Source organism: Geotrypetes seraphini, chromosome 14 (assembly GCF_902459505.1).
Source record: "Geotrypetes seraphini chromosome 14, aGeoSer1.1, whole genome shotgun sequence".
Lineage (NCBI taxonomy): Eukaryota > Metazoa > Chordata > Amphibia > Gymnophiona > Dermophiidae > Geotrypetes > Geotrypetes seraphini.
Window position 1 is genome coordinate 5,930,726 of NC_047097.1, and position 19,854 is coordinate 5,950,579.

General features: G+C 44.1%; 1 protein-coding gene across 2 annotated transcripts in view; it reads right to left on the reverse strand.

Moving 5' to 3' along the window:
- The window catches only part of LOC117348379 (40S ribosomal protein S17), a 31,437-nt gene extending 14,241 nt beyond the window's left edge, over positions 1-17,196 (reverse strand). The window contains exon 1 of one of the 2 annotated variants that reach the window (XM_033920450.1): positions 17,073-17,196. In XM_033920450.1, the coding sequence (XP_033776341.1) occupies positions 17,073-17,075 (3 nt within the window). In that variant the 5' untranslated portion in view covers positions 17,076-17,196. Of the gene's footprint in view, positions 1-16,847; positions 16,926-17,072 lie in introns of those variants that run through there. The other variant, XM_033920449.1, reaches the window with a different exon arrangement.
- Positions 17,197-19,854: the final 2,658 nt, after the last annotated feature.

Consider the following 19,854-nt stretch of genomic DNA (forward strand, 5'->3'; position numbering starts at 1 on the left):
AGGGAAACGGGAGAAAAATCCCTGACACTACAATTCAGTTGTCTCTGTAACAAACATATCCATTAACATTATAGGTCATTCCATGCCAAGTTGTCCAATATTAAAAATCATCTCCACTTGACCTCCTCCAAATTGAATAAAATTTTGTATGAATGTTCCCTGTAGCCTTAAATGAAACCATGTAAATTTTTTCAGCTTCAGAAAAGACTCCTGACTGTGCTTGGAAGCGAGATGCCTCGAATGCCTTGAGCGATGCCTCAATTGAGGTTCAGGAGACTGTGTCCCAGGAGGAGACGAAGAGTCACTGGATGATAAGCGGCGAGACTTTAGAGGCTTGCCTTGAGGTGCTTCAAAAGGGGGTCAGACTGCAGCTCAGGCTGGCTCGTAGGAAGCAGGGTCAAGGTCGGGAGGAGCTGAGCCATGACCGAGGAAATCGAACATAGGCACTGAGACAAAGGGATCAGATCTCGAAGGTGCAGCAGTGCGCTCCAAAGAGAGCAACCTCGAGGATGAGTATTCCCTATGTTTGGAGGCACACTTAGCTGGAGGTCCCGAAGAGGCTGGCAGGACCGTAGGCACGGCCTGGGATGCCTGAGACTCTGGAGGCTTCTTAGGAAGGGTACCTGAAGGAGAAAGAGAGACTTACCTACACAAGAAGACTTCATAGGAACTGCAGGCGAGGCCTTCGAGACCGAAGGTGTCGAGGTCGAGGCCTTGGTAGAGGCAGTCGCGGGTGTCGGGGTCGATATCTTGGAAGTCGAGGCCGACCCCGAAGCCGAGGTCGAGACCCTTTCAGCAGACTGTTCCATCGTGCCAAATAGTTGGAGAAGTTTAGCACGGCGTCTGCGAAGGGCTTGAGGTTGAAGGATAGCACAGGGACAATGTTCGGGACCCAGGCAAGCGATGCACCAACGATGAGGGTCGGTGAGTAAAAGTACCTTGCTGCACTGGCTACACTTTTTGAAATCGGTAAGAGGCCGGGACATAGAAAAAAGGAAAGCTGAATGAGGTTCAGTGGCCAGGCCTAGGCCGAAAGAAACCATAAAATTATTATTATTTTTTTTAAGAACAGGAGAACAAAGACACTCGGGCACAGCGACTGAGAAAAACAGCAAAGCCGCGGTGCGAGAAGGCAATGAAGTAGCTGCAGAGCTGAAGTGAAGAGGACTTCTCGGCTCTGCGGAAAACGCTGAACTGAGGTACCTCACAGGAGACCCGTGCCCTGACTCGGGCGGGAAGGCACTCGCGTATGCGCAGTGCAGCACTCATAAGCTCTTACAAAGATCTTCAAGCAAGTCTGCTTGCGAGGCTATCCGCTGCGGGGCTCTGTCGGTGACATCACCCACCTCTTGAGAATATGCTGTTTGCTTGTCCTGGGATAATGGCAAATTTGTCTATTAACTACAGCTCAACAAAGCCTCCAAGAGAATTGAAATTTTTAGGATTAATACAATGATATACACAATAAAGATTGTAAGTGAGACCCACTGGAACAACTCCAAAATAACAAACAAACAAAAAAAATCCCCACTGTTTCAAAGGATAAGGTGTAGAGAAGGGGGAGGAAAAGGATCTCAGAAATCTGCTTGGTGACAGGGAATAAACCTCAGCCAAGTCTGACAAGGTTCCACGTTTCATTCATTGATGCTGAAAAACCTCCCCCTTCGTTTTTTATTCAATTTTTAAAATATTTATTATGATTCATTCTTCCTTTTAATATTAATTTTTATAAAATCTTCTCCACCAAATCTTCTCTTAAAACTATATCTGTTGGAATTACTGTTCAATCTATCTTTAATTTACTTAACTCAAATGCTGCAGGCAACATTTCAGATAAGTAAATTTGAAGATACATTGAACAGTAATTGGAAACAAAGATATAATTACACAAAGAAATATTAGTGCTTTATTCAAATTTTGGCCATTTTTGGGTGCAAATATCTCAACAGTACATCGTCCGTTTAAAAAAATTTTTTTATAATTACTTGAAAGAGCATCTTTTTAGCTACAAAAGCCATTCTATTTCAAAATTTGACCTGGATTTGCATTTAGCCAGGTCTCAAATGCATGCATTATTCACATGCAGTAGTAAACAAAAGGGGTTCTTTGGCACACCATTGTGCAATATGCAAATGAGCTAGAGGTGTGAAATTGCATGGTGCAGCTAAACTTGTTGTGCTTGCTACGCTAACTCAGGTTACAATATCCACTTTCACATACTCTTGTAAATGGCCCATCAAAATGGGCATTTAGTTGTTGGCGATTCACTGTAAGTTCAATACATTCACTTGAACTGTGCTCTTCCTTTCATAGTCCATGTGTGTTCCCCTTTATGCTTTACTTCAATTCTGGCTCAGGACTTCAGAATTTGAGTCTCTGCATAATTAGTGACTGCTTGCAGCATGCCATTGTTACAGTTCTTGCCCGTTTGAAAGCTTTAATTGCCTTTATGAACCAACTTATTCCTGGAATCAAAAATGTGCACTATTAGCGATGGATCTGCAACACAATACAAAAATTACAAAATATTTTGCTAATCTTTGCTGCCATTACAAAGACACTGAAATTTCTGCTGAATTGAATTTTTTTGGTACTAGCCATGGAAAAATCACCATGTGATGGTATTGGAGGAAGTGTAAAATGACTTGCTGAACATGCTAGCTTGCAGCGGCCTCTGGAAAATCAGATCTTGACTTCAAACGATCTGTTTAGCTTTTGTGAAGAAAATATTACTGGGGTCAAATTCTTATTCATCTCAAAGGAAGACATTAAGAAATTAAGGCCTATTCAGGAATTCAGGTTTGAGAATAGCTATACAGTACTGGAACTCAGAAAAATCGCCAGTTTAAACCAATTGATGAAATCAAAATTTGTGCCAGCAGAGTATCAGGAAATATAACATTTTTAATTGCCGATGTCACTAAAGCTGATAATCCTCCTTCATTTATTCAACTTGTCAACCTGCAGCCTGGCCAATATGTTGCTTGCATGTATGACAAATATTGGTGGATTGGAAATCTCTCTGAAATCTCCCCAGAACACAATGATGCCTTAATTAACTTTTTGCATTCACAAGGTCCTGCTCCATCTTTTCATTGGCCCATTAAAAAAGAAGTCGTGTGGGATTCAGAGGAACATATTTTTTATGGTTCTTGAAGCTCCAATGACAACCTCAACAGGAAGGCAATACAGCTATTCATGAACTGTGTTGTCCAATATTGACAACAAATTCAAGGCATTCAAAGCTAGCTACATGATGAGCAGTATTTGAAGTGATTGTGTAGCATAATTTGTCTTTGAAATTGTTACTTTTATCCAAACCATACTTTCTTTTATCACATTAATTTTTCATCCTAATAAAAATGTAGTTATTAGAAAATCACAAATTTCCAATTCAAAGTTTCTCTCATTATTCCACTGCCTCTCCATATCTCCCACATATTTTAACATTAAACACAGGTTGAAACCTTGGTGTACTTTCAGACTTATTTTAAGATATTAGAAATAGCAGGTCAAAAATGTGGCTTGGTGAGTTTAGTAGCCAAAAAACTGCTCTTTCAAATGGTGCAATAAAGAGAGAGATTGGAGATGTACAGTTGTGATATACAGTCATGTAAAAAAAATTAGGATACCCCATGAAATATTCAGATGTCTCAGTAGAGCTCTGTACGAGTCCTTATGGGAGACTTTCATTCTGGGTCTTACAGTCGAGATATGGCTAAAATAACTGCAGTGAGACGTTTCTTGTAGCCATCTACTAGTCTCCGACATCGGCCTGCGGAAAGTTTGGCCCACTCCTCAATGCAGAATTCTTTCAGCTGTGAGATGTTTGAGGGGTTTCTTGCATGTACAGCCGTTTCAAATCACCCCACACCATCTCAATGGGATTAAGATCAGGGTTTTGACTCGGCCACTCCAGGACTCTCCATTTCTTAGTTTTCAGCCGGTTGAGCAACTATCCTTTCCACGACCTGCACCCAAAGTTGATGCTTTAGCACTATCTTCCATGGAATGGAAAAAGTAGCCCCAATAATGAGGCCCCTAACTTTGGAAGAAGTTGCGATCCAGTTCTAAGACTTTACACATGTTTATTGCATGTCCTATTATACTTCTACTAAAAATTTCATCAACTTCTGAGATGGTCAGGTGGGGAGGCCTAGACCACTTGACATGGAATGAATGACCCTTAAATAACATTCCGGTAACTAATCAAAACAAGTACAAAACAAAAACAAGTCTCATATAGGGCTTGTAGCTGCTATCAAGCACACTTAAACCATACTGTACATTCTTGAGTGTTTTCCTTTTTTTTTTTTTTCATATCCTCTCAGTTCATCCAAGAGAGAATTCTCCAAATTTGGTCTAATCTTAAGGCAGGCGAAACCCACTGACAGAATGGGGCTTCAGGACTACTAAACATATCTACAAGAAAGAAGATTGAGGTAAGAACCTAATCTAGTGCAATATGTCTAGTGGACCTGAACACTAGGGACATACCAAAGCAGTCCCCAGAGTTTATAGAGTGGTACTGCTGAGCCTGCCTTCAAAACAAAGGACCCCAAAGCGTCATCTTTCCTGGCTGCTACATCCACCCTATAGAACCTGGTAAAAGCATAAGGAGTAGACCAAGAAGTTGCTCTACAGATTTCCTCGGGTGAAACCCTTCAAGTCTCCACCTATGAGGTAGCAACTCCTTTAGTGGAGTGCACTTTCAATGCGATCAGAGGCTGCTTACTGCAGCTCACATATGTGGAAGAAATGGCCATTTTAATCCATCTGGAAATCGAGGCTTTAGACACTAGTCTCCCTTTCTTGGCATGGCTGATCAGAACAAAAAAGTGATCTGATACATGAAACTCATTGGTAACTTCAAGATACTGGAGAAGCACTTGCTTGACATCCAGCTTAGACCCTTTTAGGATGAAAAGTGGGCAAATTAATTTCCTGATTAACGTTGAAGGAAGAGACTACTTTTGGTAAGAAGGACAGAACTGTACGCAAGGAAAGCCCTACTTCCGTAAATTTAAAGCACGGTTCCCTGCAGGACAGAGCTTGTAACTCAGAAACTCATCTTGCCAAAATAATCGCCAACATATCTCGACTGTAAGACCCAGAAGGAAAGTCTTCCATAAGGACTCATACAGAGCTCTACTGAGACCTTGTAATATGGTGTTAAGAAGGGAAAGGAAGACACACCTGAGGCGGTGTTCTCCCCAGCGCCTTTCAGCCGGGCGCCCCGCCCGGCTAGATTAGGTGAGCGCCTGGCTGTCATTTTGGCTGCAAATTCGCCTCCGTCTGACTTTTTTTTTTTTTTTTAAAGCGCCAAAAAAAGGGTTTTCAGCTTTACTTTTTAAAACAATTTTCCTACTGCTGGTCGATTTTTACAGTCGCAGTTGGAGGCAGGGGCTGCAGGCTCATTATGACCCAGTGCACAAACAGGAAGAACCCCGACGTCGTGTTTACTTTTGTTCTGCAGCTTATCGCACAAGACGCTCCTGCACAAAGCGAAACCAATCGGAAAGAGGAGAGGCGGAAGCTTGCAGCTGCGTGCTTCAGTAACTGCTGCTGGCTAACGGAGGGAGAAGGTACCGAAGAGAAATGAAGTAGGTCCGAGAAATAGATTCGCTACAGGCTAAGGCGGGAGATAGGGCAGGGAGGAAAGCTTACAATTTGGTGTTCTTGCTTGCTTCGGGTCTTCCTCGCTGCCGGGTCCTGCCTACTTTCTGTTTCCATGAAGGCAGGACCCAGCAGCGAGGAAGGCCCGAAGCAAGGAAGAGCTCCAAGTTGTAAGCTTACCTCCGTCGCTGACCTATCTCCTGCCTTAGCCTGTAGCGAATCTGCCGACCGAGGCGGGGGGGGGGAAGATGTGGGAGAGAAATGCTGTTACTGCTGCACCCAATTAGGGGGGAGAGAAATGCTGCTGCTGCACCCAATGGGGGGGAGAGGAAGACCAGGGAGAGGAGAGGAAAGAGATGCCAAGACCATAGGAGGGAGGGAAAAGAAAGGAGATACCAGACTATTGGGGGGGGGGAGAAGGAGACAGATGCCAGACCAGGGGAAAGGAAGGAAGGAGGGAGAGAAAGGAAGGAGTGGAGATTACAAGATAATGGAGGGGGTAGGGGAGAGGAGTGAAATGCCAGGGCATGGGGGAGGGAAGGGAAACTAAGGAGACAAATGCCAGACCAGAGGGAAAGGAAAGAAAGGTGCCAGAGCAAGGAAGCAGAGGGAGACATAGGAGAGGAGAGAGATTCTAGGGCATGAGGGGAGGGATGGGAAGAGAAATGCTGCTGCAACATCCAATTGGGGAAGGGGGAGAGGAAGAGAAGTGCTGCTGCTGCACACAATTGGGGAGAGAGAGGGGAGAGGGAAGACCAGGGAAGGGAGAGGAGAGGAAAGAGATGCCAAGACCATAGGAGGGAGGGAAAGGAAAGGAGCTACCAGACCATGGAGGGGGGAGAGATGTCAGGGCATATGGGGGGAGGGGGAGGAGATGCCAGACCAGGTGAAAGGAAGGAGAGAAAGGAAGGAGAAGAGATGCCAGATAATGGAGTGGAAGGGGGAAATGGAAGGAGAGGAGAGAGATGCCAGGGCATGGGGGGAGAGAAGGGGATAGAGGTGCTAGAGCATAGGGGAAGTGGTGGAGACAAAAAAAATGGAGAGGGGGGGAAGCTGAAATGGAGAGAAAGGGCACAGGAGTACAAAGGCACAAAGTACAAAGGTCACAGAGTACAAAGGAGAGAAAGGGCAAAGGATATACAGTTTATTGGGACATAGAAAGAGGGAAGATGCCATATGGAACAGAGAGAGGGCGGACACTGGATGGAAAGGGCAGAGAGGGTGGACAGTGGATGCAAGGGGGAGAGAGAGAGGGCAGAGTTTGGGTGGAAGGGGCAAAGAGAGAGGACAGATGTTGCATGGAAGGGAGCGAGGACAACTGCTGAATAGAAAGAAGAGAGTGAAGAGAAGATGATTAAAGCAGAAACGACAAAAGGTGGAAAAAAAATTTGTTGTTGCTTTATGTAGAATCAAGTAGTATTGTAACTGTATTGATTAAAGTTTATCAATAGAAAATGGAAATAAGGCAGTTTTTTGGGGACTAAACCCCTTTCCTCAGGTCAGGACAGGATACCATAACAGCAGTATACTGTACTGTCTTGAAGAAAGATTTGGCCTCTGAAAGCTAATTACTACTAATTGAAAAATGGATTAGTCCAATAAAATTGTATTTTCTTATTTCTCTCTTCCCTGTTTTATTTATATTTGTTAATTTGTAAAGTGGTGATTGTTATGTAGCAGTTTTTTCAAATTTACATCTACTGTCTTTATATTTTGCACAGTATTAGGGTACGTGTCACTGTTTCTGTGGTGTTGCATTGTATGCAGAGTCTGGTTTATTGGCGTTTCAGTTTAACTTTTGTCTACATATTTATATTTTTAGTTTGTGATTATTCCATATTAGGCGAGGGTGCATCTCTGTTCTGTGTGTATGAAAAGGACATGGCTTTCTGTTAGCAATGACTGTACAGGATCAATTGACTGTGCAGGATCTGGCTTGTTTAGTTTTACAATGCATGTGTTGGTGTTCTAGTGCTCACTGCAGTGTTTAAGATGCTGCCTTTTCCTAGGTGCACCCTTGTTGTGTAACTCATGGATTATTACTAAAAATAACTTTTTTATATAGAGGAGGGGGTTATTAAAAAATGATCAGCACTGGCTGTCATATATACTAGGTACGCCACTGGATTTAATGATCCTATGCTAACTTTACTGTTGATGTAGGTGTTGTCGTCCCCCCACACACACTATAATTACATTACATTACATTACATTAGGGATTTCTATTCCGCCTTTACCTTGCGGTTCAAGGCGGATTACAAAAGGTTAATTTAAAAGAACAGAGTTACAGTGATTAGCTAGAGAGGTAAGTTGTAGATCTTATAAACATTTAACGGGTTGTTGAGGGTGAGGTGGTTTGTAAAAGAATTAGTAGGTGAATTAAATTAAAGCTGTATTAACATCAAACAGCTTTCAAATGACATTATAAGCAAATAAAAATAAAATATTTTTAATACATTGCTAATTATTACCTGTATTTTTACCTAAACTGTTTTGCCTAGCTCTCACTTTGATTTTTATCTGCTACTTTTTTATTTTGCTGTAGTGCGATAAAACAGGTCTCCTTCAAATTATGTGGAAGAGGTTTGGAAGTGGGGATCACATCTATTTCATATCCTCAGTGAGACCTCAGGAAGGAATATAGTGATCAAAATATTATTAGAGGTGCTGTAGAGATGTTTCTTGTATGACTGGATGAGCTATATTTATCTTTTTTTTTTAGTTGTTTAAATTCATGCAGAAATAAATGGCTAGATTGAACCTAATGATTTCATTAACGCATTTCCCTTTTTTAAATCTGTATACCAGCGGTCTCAAACACGCGGCCGCGGGGCACATGCGGCCCCCCAGGGACTATTTTGCGGCCCGCAATCTGTCCTTGCCTAAAGCAGGGGTCCCCAATCTGCTTCCCTTCCCCACTGCCCAACCCCAAGCCACTGCAATCGGGGAACAGGTCAGCGCCCGAGGTCTTAGCTCTCCCTATATATCTTCCCCAGCTCGGAGCCAACCAATTCTCGCCACCCAACGTTCAATTCTAATGTTGGGGAAGAAGTTCTGGGCCAGCCAATTGCTGCCTGGCTGGCCTGGAAGTTCCTCCCCGACGTTAGAATTGACGTCGGGTGGCGTGAATTGGTTGGCCCGCGCTGTAGAAGATATGCAGGGAGAGTTAAGACCTCGGCACTGGCCTGTTCCCCGATTGTGGTGGCGGCGGCCTGTTCCCCGATTGTGGTGGCGGCAGCTTGTTCCCCAATTGCGGTGGTGGCGGCCTGTTCCCCGATTGTGGCAGTGGCAGCTTGTTCCCCGATTGCGGCCTGTTACCTGATTGCGGCGGTGGCGGCCTGTTCCCCAATGGTGGTGGCTTGGGGGGGGGGGGGACAGAGAGACAGAAAGAAAGAAGGGAAACGGGACACATACAGAAAGGGGCATGGAGAGAGAAAGGGCGGGCATGGAGAAAGAAAAAAAGAAAGAAAGGGGGCACGGAGAGAGAGAGAGAGAGAAAGACAGACAGACATATAGAAAGAATGGGGGCATGGATAGAGAGAGAAAGAAAGAAGGGGGCAGGGTGAAAGAAATAAAAAGTTGGGGGAGGGAAGGAGACAGATGCCAGACCAGGGGAAAGGAAGGAAGGAGGGATGGAGATAAAGGAAAGAAAGAGATGCAGACCATGGAAATAGGGACAGAAGAGATAGATAGAAGGGAAGACATGGAAACATAGATTTTGAAAAGAAAGCAGAAAAATTGAATATTAAGTTAATGCCAAAGATGGATGCAAGGCAGAAAGTGAAGACGGAGAGAAAAACAGTCAAAGGACAAGACCATGGAAACATAGTTAAATGGACAGAAAAATAAAGCCGATGCACAAAAGGGAGAAAGAAAGTCCAACGTAGTAAACAACAGCAACCAAAAAACAACGAACAGACTGCAGATAATGTACAAGATGCAGGCGTTGTTTATTAGTAAATGCAGTAACATATACAACCTTATAGCCAACCAAGGGACCCGACACGGTCCGTGTTTCGGATAACACGCCTTCCTCAGGGGTCCATGGTGGTTAAGGTATAAAGCAAACTGCATAAAAGATAACAAACACACGCCAATCACGATCAAATGGCATTGTGTAAGACTTGCTTGACCCCATTTGATCGTGATTGGCGTGTGTTTGTTATCTTTTATGCAGTTTGCTTTATACCTTAACCATCATGGACCCGTGAGGAAGGCGTGTTATCCGAAACACGCACCGTGTAGGGTCCCTTGGTTGGCTATAAGGTTGTATATGTTACTGCATTTACTAATAAACAGCGCCTGCATCTTTGTACATTATCTGCAGTCTGTTCGTTGTTTTCAGAAAAATAAAGTCACCAGACAACAAAGGTAGGGAAAATGATTTTATTTTCCATATAGTGATTGAAATGTGTCAGTTTTGAGAAAGGAAAGATATTAAACTTTAAATGTGAGGACTGCAGAAAAAATAAGGTACTTGGAGGACCACAGAAAAAAATAGTTAATGACAATTTTGCATAAGGTAAAACTCTTTATAGTTTATAAATCTTTCCTTTAAAGGAAAGATTTATAAACTATAAAGAGTTTTACCTCATGCAAAGTTGTAATTTCTTTAATAAGACATTAACTATTTTTTCTGTGGCCCTCCAAGTACCTACAAATCCAAAATGTGGCCCCACTAAGGGTTTGAGTTTGAGACCACTGCTCTATACCATTTGAAAGAGGGTGAATATCTAATTATTCACTTCTAGAATTGGATACTTCTTAAATTTAGTAAAAATATTCTGGCACAAGTGTCAAACCTTAAAAAAAGGAAGCAATAGTGAACATTGGAAAATAATAATTAATAAAAATAGTGCACATTTAGGGCTCCTTTTACAAAGGTGCGCTAGTGTTTTTAGTGCACACACCGGATTAGCGTATGCTATCTGAAAAACTACCGCCTGCTTAAGAGGCGGTAGCGGCTACATGCGCGGCAATTTAGCGCACGCTATTCCACGCATTAAGGTGCTAACGCATCTTTGTAAAAGGAGCCCTTAATTTTCCCCACCATCAAATTTCCCTGTCTCGCCCACCCCACCCAGCTACTTTTTCATGCCACCCGGCTGGAAAAAATTTCTGGGGAGAACACTGTGAGGGCACAACTGAAGAGCCCCTTTAATGAACTGGGCGCTATATGGGTGAAAGGCCAGAGAGCCCCTTTCCTCCGAGTTTGGAAAGAAGCCTGCTATCTGCACCTTCAGTGATTCGACTCAGATCCTTCTGAAGTCCAGAACTACCAAAATTGGAGCTCGTAAAGGCTGGGGGTTGTTTGAAGTGGTTACAAAATCAAGTTCTATGTCCCCCTTCTGCACCTCTTTGTAGATTCTCCGGCCAGCTGGAGAGAGCCCTCAGAGTCCAGGCAATGGTGCAGAGGCTCCTGGATCTCTGTGCCATACAGCCTGCAGTGCTGAAAGGACTTCCAGGCCTTGGCATAGGCTGCTACCGTCAATAGCTTCTTAACTCTAAGCAGAGTTGAAATGACCATTTCTGAGTAACCCTTGCTCTTCAGGGCTGCCTGATCCATGCCATAAGCCCAAAGTGTTCCAGATCTTTGATAGGGACCGGTGGTGCCTGAGTGAAAAGATCCACCTGGCCTGGATTCTGAGGCCCTGCCCCTCTGGAGGCAAACTAGGACCATATACCAGGTCTGCGGGGCTAACTTGGCGTCACCTGTCTACCAAGCCGAGATGACTTGCAATTCTGCAGATGATTTGCCCTAGCATGGACAATTGGGGGGGGGAGGGGGAGAAAACGTACAAGAACCCTTTCTCCAGCCATGGTTGGACTAATGCATCCACCCCCCCACTTCTGAGGATAATCAGCCTGAACATTCTTCATGTCCGCAATGTTTGTGGCTGACAGAGCCTGCAGATGGGTTTCTTCATGAGATGAGAATCATTTTCTGTTATAACTCCTACACTATGGAATTCTTTACCTCATTATCTTCGCATTGAAAGTTCATTTTTGACAATCAAGTCTCAACTAAAGACACTTTTCTAAGGCATTTTGCTCATAATTTAACAAGTACAAGCAAAAAAAAAAAAAAAGAGTATGATTACATTCTTATCCCACACCTTATGTTTTTATCCCTTTCCATTTTCCTATACACCAGATTTTATTGTAACTAATCCTTTGGTTTAGGGCTTATCTTTTTCCTTCATGTTTTTTGAGATGTTTGCAGAGTTGTATTTGTTAATTTGTATTTGTTCCCTCCCCCTTTATATATTTTTTTATATTGTAAACAGCTTAGATTCTAACTCCGGTTTTATATTTGAGGTATATCAAATAGAGCTTGAGCTTTCTGCGCACTGAAAGAAGAGCTGAACCTCTAAATATAACAGGGCTCTCCTGATGCCTCCTTGTCATTTGATGTAAGCCACTGCTGTCACATTGTCCAAGAATACCCTGACACTTTGAGACACCCCCACTTCCCCCTTATTTTTCCCATAGGCTATAATAGCCTTACTCACTGTGCCATGAGGTGCCTGCCTGCCTGAGTTCAGAAGTGCAGCTAGAACAAATGGTGAACTCTGCCTTACAAGCTCACACTATGAATTTGGCCTTCAGGCTGCCAATCGGACCGATGTCAGACTGAGCCTCAATCCCCAGAAACTCTCACCACTAAGGTGGGAGGAACACACAGCTAGTCCATTATTAATGCCGGCCAAGCCAGGAAGGAGCCAAACAGCCTGTACGCAAGTTCCTGATAAATCAGGGATGCAAACAGCTACTCAGGGATCGGCTCCCGAGTTCCAAAAATATTACAGCAGATTGGCTAGCCAGGTGTTCATGAGGGCTGATCATGCTAGCAGCAGACTTCTGCTGTGCAAGTCTACGTCTTCTCCCAGACAGAGATCCTATCATGAGGAAACCTCTAGGCACCAAGCCTCCAACTTGAAACAGGAAAAAACTGAAAATAACATAACCATAAAGCAGATTAGAAACATATCTGAGTAACTTGTTTGCAGAAGAAAAACAGGAGGCAAGAGCAAGTCTGCCGGGAAGGAAGCAGAATTCAAAGACAAGAGATATTCTGCAAGCAACTTGCATGTTCAGATGCATAACCCTAGCACTCAAGTCTACTAGACGCACTGCATTAAAACAAAACATATTAATTAACAAAGTAGAACATTCATGTACATTTTTGTCTGATTTAGCTGTATTAGGGGTAGTTTAAGATAATATGTTGTGAACCTGGTTCTGGTTATTTGTAAATAGGGCTTCTTTTGTAAATTTAGGTATTAATTTCCAGCTAAATAGGGGCTCTGAAGTAAAAAAAACATAAATCAGTGTTTATGTTTTTCACATTACAGTATTTTCTGATGAAATCAAATGTGTGTCACTTAGGAGCAATTTATGCAGAAAAAGCACACAAGCTGGACAGAGGATACAAAATAAGCCAGATAAGGAGTGAAAGAGTACTAGGGAAGGTGGTGTTTATCTAACTAGCTATTATAGGGGCCCAAGCTGCATCAGGTACTAAAAGGACTAATGCAGGATGAGCTAGAGCAGTGCTCTTCAACCACCTGTCCACAAAAATTTCCTGCCGGTTTGTGAAGAATTAGTGTCCCCTGTAAGCGCATGTCCGTCTTCCTTCCAGCTTGACTTCTCCTTATCTTCAGCGCCAGCTGCACTTGCTTGCTGGGACAGCGCACAGTGGCTCTTGCACGCTGCACATGGCTGACCCAGAACCGGGTCAGCAGCATGCAAGAGCCAAAATTGTTGGGGATGAGTGTGTAAATGAGAGGGAAAGATGGTGCACATGGGGAAAGGAAGAAAGGAAAATTGTTGGGCATAGAGAGAGAGGAGTGAGGAAGAGATACATGGGGAAGAGAAGGATGAGAGGAAAAAATGTTGGATATGGTGGTGGAGAGGGAGCAAAGGGACAAATTGAAGGGATTGCAAGGGGGAGGAATGTAGGACATAGTGATGAGGGAGAGGTGTGGCATGGTGCTGACAAGGGGTGACAGGAGGAGAAATGTTGGGCATGGGGATGGTGGGCAATTGTGAAAAATGCAGCACATGATCTGGAGGATGAGAGGGAAAAATGTTGGATATGGCAGTAGAGGGAGTGGGAGAGATGCACCATGGATCTCTTTCCCCACTCCCTGTACACAGGATGGAGACAGGAACCGAGTTCGCGGGGACTGAATTGCGGGGATGGGGCGGAGACGGGAGTTTTTATTTCAGTCTTAGTAGTTTGCCAGTCCACAAAATAATTATTTTATTTCCGCTGGTCCATAGGTGTACAAAGGGAACACTGAGCTAGAGTGTTATCTCTGCATGTACTAAGTGTGCGGTAATCTTTTTTTTTTTAATTTGTTGGGAGTGGGCATGCGGAGGCAGAAGATAGCATACTAGTTGTTGGCACATCATGCCTAACATGACAACCATGCTAGCACATGACAAACTGTCTAGCACATCCATAAACATGGGAATTCTTAGCACCTCCCACACAGGAGAAAGTAAGCACTATTGCAGTAATTTTTTAAATGGCCACATGCTAACGTTACCAAACACAACAAAAAACTGGACACTATAAAGTGTTTTAAAACCTTAAACTGACATAGGTGCTCAGAACCAGTAAAGGTGGTAAGAAAATCACAAACAGGGACAAGCCCCTAAATGCGCTTTCCAGTGTCTATCATTGCACCAACTTTTGTTGTCAGGAGAAGGTGTGATAATATAAAAAACATGTGAAATGCTAACGTTAACATTAGTGTATGGCCAGAAATAAAACAAACAGGAAAAAGTCATTTTTGACAGCCGTGCTTAGTGCAGGTGAAAGACAACATAAGAATGTAGTAAGCCCATTTATTAATGAAGCTTAATAGGCATCCTTAATTTTTTTGCATCAGTGTTAATTGATAATCGCTGAAAAACATAACCTAAAATCAAAAGCCCTAATTATAAAGTAGCATTCTGACAACCTACTAAACAATCTGTTATACCAACAAAATATACACAATTCACATAAAAATTCTCCACAATGAACGTCTCCTCACAACCATACTTTAAAAGGGCAGCTTCTCTAACAACAATACACTTATCAAGCTACGCTGCCGAGCAGCACAAACTAAATGCCGAAACACAAGTGCAGCTTGATAAGAGGGAGTAAATGAAGACAACTCTGTAAAAGAAACAAAAGTCAAATACCAGGAAAATGATGTCCTCTCTAACACCAGAGTCTGTAACAGCTCATCAATGCTCGCTCAATCCCTTTGTTTCGGTTATTTAAATGCCACAACCTCTAAGTCATTAAGAAAAACAACAGGCTTTCTATAACTAAAAGTTTAGGCTTTTTCTTAATTTTCTATTACCTACCTATGACAGTAGAAACCACCTCACTCATTTTCAGAGTACAGTAGTCTCAGTTAACTAGGACTCACACCCAACTGGCAAAAAAAATTGCCGGAAGGGAAAAAAAAAGTGTCCCTTGAAGCACCAGTGGTCCTGAACCACAACCCTCTTCCCTCAAGCCCTGAAGAACTATAAGCAGCTGCAATCTTGAGCTGCAAACCCCACCTCCCAACCCAAAGCACCAGCGCGGTAGCATCCTGACTCGCAAAGCCCTCCTCCCTCAAGCCCTGAATTGGCGAAAGCAGGCAGCGGTCCTGAGCTGCGAACTCCCTCGTGCTCTCTCTCTTCCTTACCTGAAGCGCAGCAGTCAGCAGGAGGCAGCCTCAAAACAGGCTGCTCACGGCCAGCCCCAGCAGGCATTAGTGGAAAGGCCCTGCCTGGGCTGGCCGTGAGCAGCCTGTTTTGAGGCTTCCCCCTGCTGACCGCTGCACTTTGGGTAAGGAAGAGAGAATGAGGGAGCGAGGGGGTTCACAGTTCAGGACCGCCACCTGCTTCTGCCACTTTGGGGCTTGAGGGAGGAGGACTTTGCGGCTCAGGACCACTGCCACACTGGTGCTTTGGGGGCGGGAATCGAGAATGTGTCAGACAAGATTTCTAACACACTCAATCAGAAAAAGTTATCCAGTATCCACCAATCCCTGTAGGTGCCGGATAACGGAGATTTTACTAGCTCCTGAGGGGTCTTGGGCATTTGAGTTTCCACAATCCTCATGAGATACCACTGACAAGAAAAACGGCCACAACCTAAATAGCTCACGTTCACCACAAACTTATTTAATTCTTACAATAGTAAACGAGTACTATCCATTTGGACTAGTTGCTCCTGCAACAACAGTGTCTCTCTGTTGAGAGCAGATTAGGTACAATATCCCTAGTAGTTGGTGTTTGTTAAAAATTGCCATGTTGTGTGAGGTGTAGTGGGATGTAAGTTGTATACATGTGGTAGCAGGCTAAACATGCGGTAACAGGCTGTAAATGCAAGCTGTACAAGCAGTCCATAGCTATTATACAGGCTATACATGCAGTCTATACTGTCTATACAGGCTAAACATGCGATAACAGGTTGTACATGTGGTATACAGGCTATACATGCAGTCCATAGCTGTTATACAGGTTATATATGCAGTCTATACTGTCTGTACAGGCTAAACATGCGATAACAGGTTGTACATGTGGTATACAGGCTATACATGCAGTCCATAGCTGTTATACAGGTTATATATGCAGGCTATACATGCAGTCTATACAGGCTAAACATGCGGTAGCAGGCTATACATGCAGTCCATACATTGGGCACTAGAAAGCTTTCACAACCTCAATAGATTTAAAACACAAAAGCCCCGCTAGATATTATCTTTGTACCATGCTGTTTTGTACTTCCTGCTAATAAAACTGATTCAAAGTAAACACAAAAGCCCCTTTGCAAGCACAGAGCAAAACTCCCAAACAAAAAAACTGCCATATCCACACACACACTCGGCTCACATAGCTTTCTAATTACCGATTCGTCAGAAGTTTAAAACTAAAGCACCGACCCCCCCCCCCCCCCCCCCCCGCTTCCCGTCCTTTAATTCGGAGGTGGAAATAACCAGGACTGTAAAGGATGCAACTGACGATACTGTACGCCCTTACTAGGAGCAGCTACAAGCACACGCTGGCCTCAGCGTCAGGATTAAAACCAATTCCAAACAAGACAAGGCCCGACATGCCATAAACAGCCTCCGGACACCTCCCAAACAACGAAAGGCAGCCTGAGCCAGTAGAAAGAGGCACCTCGGCAAACAAACCCTGAAATAGCCGCTCACGAACGGGGACTAAGCCCGCCCCACCTGGCCTCTCACAGGACCCGGTGCCCCGATCCGCTTCTTCCTACCCTCCCCGCGGTGGGGCATCAACCAGAGAAACCCGTCACCGAACCTTCCCAAAGCCCCGCATCCAGCCGAGCAGCGGCCCCGAACTTTCGACAGAACGAGAGACCGGATACTGTGTCCGCGCCAGAAACGACGAGGGAGGATGGCAACGGATTTAAAGAATGAGAAAATCATGAAACCCACCATGTTGGACAAGGCCGGTGGAAGAGAGCAAAGGATTCTGGGAGGGACGATATAAAGCTGCGCCCGTAATATCACTGGCTGCGAACGGCGAGAGAGCGGACAGCAGTCCTTTCTATTAGGGACACCTAGCGGCTAGGAGGGTAAATGCGGCCAACCACTTTCTCCTGGAAAGCGAATAAATTTACTCTGCTCATACAAGTATCATACAGAAAGCCCCAATTGGTCTGTCTTTTCCCTTCACGCCTAAAGAGCAAGAAAAGCAGTATGGGCACACATTAAAATTTAGAATCCAAGAAAGCAAAATAAAATTTATAGCTTAAAAATAATTTTAGTTCTCATTTTCTGTAATAAGCAAAAGGGTATGTTCATATTAACTTGTTATCTTCATGAAATAATAATAATAACTTTATTTTTCTACTAGTCTTTAAGCCGGTTACATTAACGGGTGCTAGAATAGATGTGTCTGTCTGTCTGTCTGTACTTGAGGGAGTACAAAGAAGAGCAACCAAACTGATAAAGGGAATGGAAAATCTCCCATATACCGATAGATTGAAGCAGTTGGGACTTTTCTCCCTGGAGAAGCGAAGACTTAGAGGAGACATGATAGAAACCTTCAAGATCCTGAAGGGCATAGAAAAAGTAGACAGGGACAGATTTTTCAAATTAAGGGGCACCACAAGTACAAGGGGGCATTGGGGGAAATTGAAAGGGGACAGGTTTAGAACAAACGCTGGGAAGTACTTTTTCACTCGGAGGGTGGTAGATACATGGAACGCGCTTCCAGAGGCTGTTGTAGACAAGAAAACACTAAATGGTTTCAAAGAAGGTTTGGATAGATTCCTAGAAGAAAAAGGGATTGGAGGGTATAGATAGGTATAGACCATTGCTCAGGCAATGGGCCTGATGGGCCGCCGCGGGAGCGGACCGCTGAGCAGGATGGACCTATGGTCTGCCTCAGCGGAGGCAACTTCTTATGTTCTTATGTTCTCTCTCCTTGGCCGCTGTCTGTATCCTTCTGTCTTCCCCCCCCCCCCCCCGAGCAAAGCTGTCTGCCCCCAGGACACACCTCCTCCCCCAAAGCAGGCCCCTTTCCCTCTCCCTGTCTCTCCATGGCCCTCTTCTGTCTTTCCCCCCCCCCCCCCCGAGCAAAGCTGTCTGTCCCCAGCACACCTTCCCCCAAAGCAGCCCCCTTTCCCTCTCCCTATCCCCAGGGCTCCCGGTATTGATTCCCTTCTTACCCTCCCAACATCCAGGCGTCTTCTGGCCTGCTCCTCTTCACCAAAGCAGCCTGCGATCGTGGTGGCCGGCTTTAGTGAACCTCGCAGGCTGCTCTCCTTTGACGCTCCCTCTGACGCGATCCCATGCGTCAGAGGGAACGTGCAACTGAAGCTGGAGAGCGGCCTGCGAGGTTCTTTAAAGCCGGCCACGATCGCAGGCTGCCCTGAAGAGGAGGATCAGCGGCGGCAGCGGCGAGTGAGGGCGGGAGGTGACACGGCGACTCCTTCTTCTGCACGGAGGTGGAGAGCGGCTTGCGAGGTTCGCTACAGCGGCTGGCGAACCTCAGCAGGCCGCTTTGAAGAGGAGCGGGAGGGAGGAGTCGCTGGTGTCTTCTGCACAATCACGCGCAGGCGCCATGAGGACTGGCACAGAAGCACACCTCACGGCACCAGCGCTCACAAATTTTCAAGAGCGCATGCGCCTCTAGCATTTTATTATTATTGATACCGCCATAGTCAAACTGACTTCTAGGCAGTTCACATAGAAAGAAGGCTGGATAATCGGCAAATTACAAAATGCAAGAAGGATGTTACATAATAAATTGGAGAAACATGAGAGAAGAAAGATGTTACATAATACATTGGGGTTATAAGGGGAAAGAATACCTGAGAGAGGTCATCTGATTAGGCAAGGAATTTGTCAAATAGAGCTGCTTTAATTGATTTTCAGAATGTGTTGTAGGTCTGTCTGGCTTTATTTATGTGGTTTCTCAGCCAGGATTGTTGTCTGTTTGCTTGGAACATGAAGGTTCTGTCTAGGAAGGATTTGTATTTGCAGTCTGTGATCTTTGGGTATGCAAAGATGTTTTTGTTTCTGGTTGTTCATGTGGGGTTGTGTAGAGTGAAGTGTGTTTGCAGGTAGGAAGGTGCTAGGCCCCAGACTTGTTTGAAACAGATACATGCAAATTTGAACAGTATTCATGCCTCCACTGGTAGCCAGTGCAATTTTTTGTAATAGGGGCTAATGTGGTCTTTTTTTCTCAGTCCGAAGATCAAATGAACTGCAGTGTTTTACACGAATCTTAATTTTTGTACTGTTTTTTTGGGGATACCCAGCTAGGCGATGTTGCAGTAATCTAGGGTAGATAGGATCAGCGACTGCACCAGTAATCTAAAGGATGTTGTATCAAAGTATTTTTTAATAGTCCTTAGCTTCCACAGCGTGTAAAAGCATTTCTTCACCAGTCGGTTTGTGTGGTCAGCCATGGTTAAGTGAGTAGAGTGATACCCAGTATTTTTATGGTTTGGAGATTGGATATTCATGGCCATTTATTTTTAACAATGTTTTCGTTATTTTGTCATTGAGGCTTGCCAAAAATACTTTTGTTTTCTCTGTGTTTAGTTTTAGTTTGAAGCTGGTGGTCCATTTTTCGATTTCTATCATTGTGTGTGAGAGGTTATCTATAGTTTCATTTGTGATGTCATTTAAGGGGATTAGGATGGATATATCATCTGCGTATATATAGTGCTTTAAGTTTAATTTTTGTAGTAGGTGACCTAAGGAT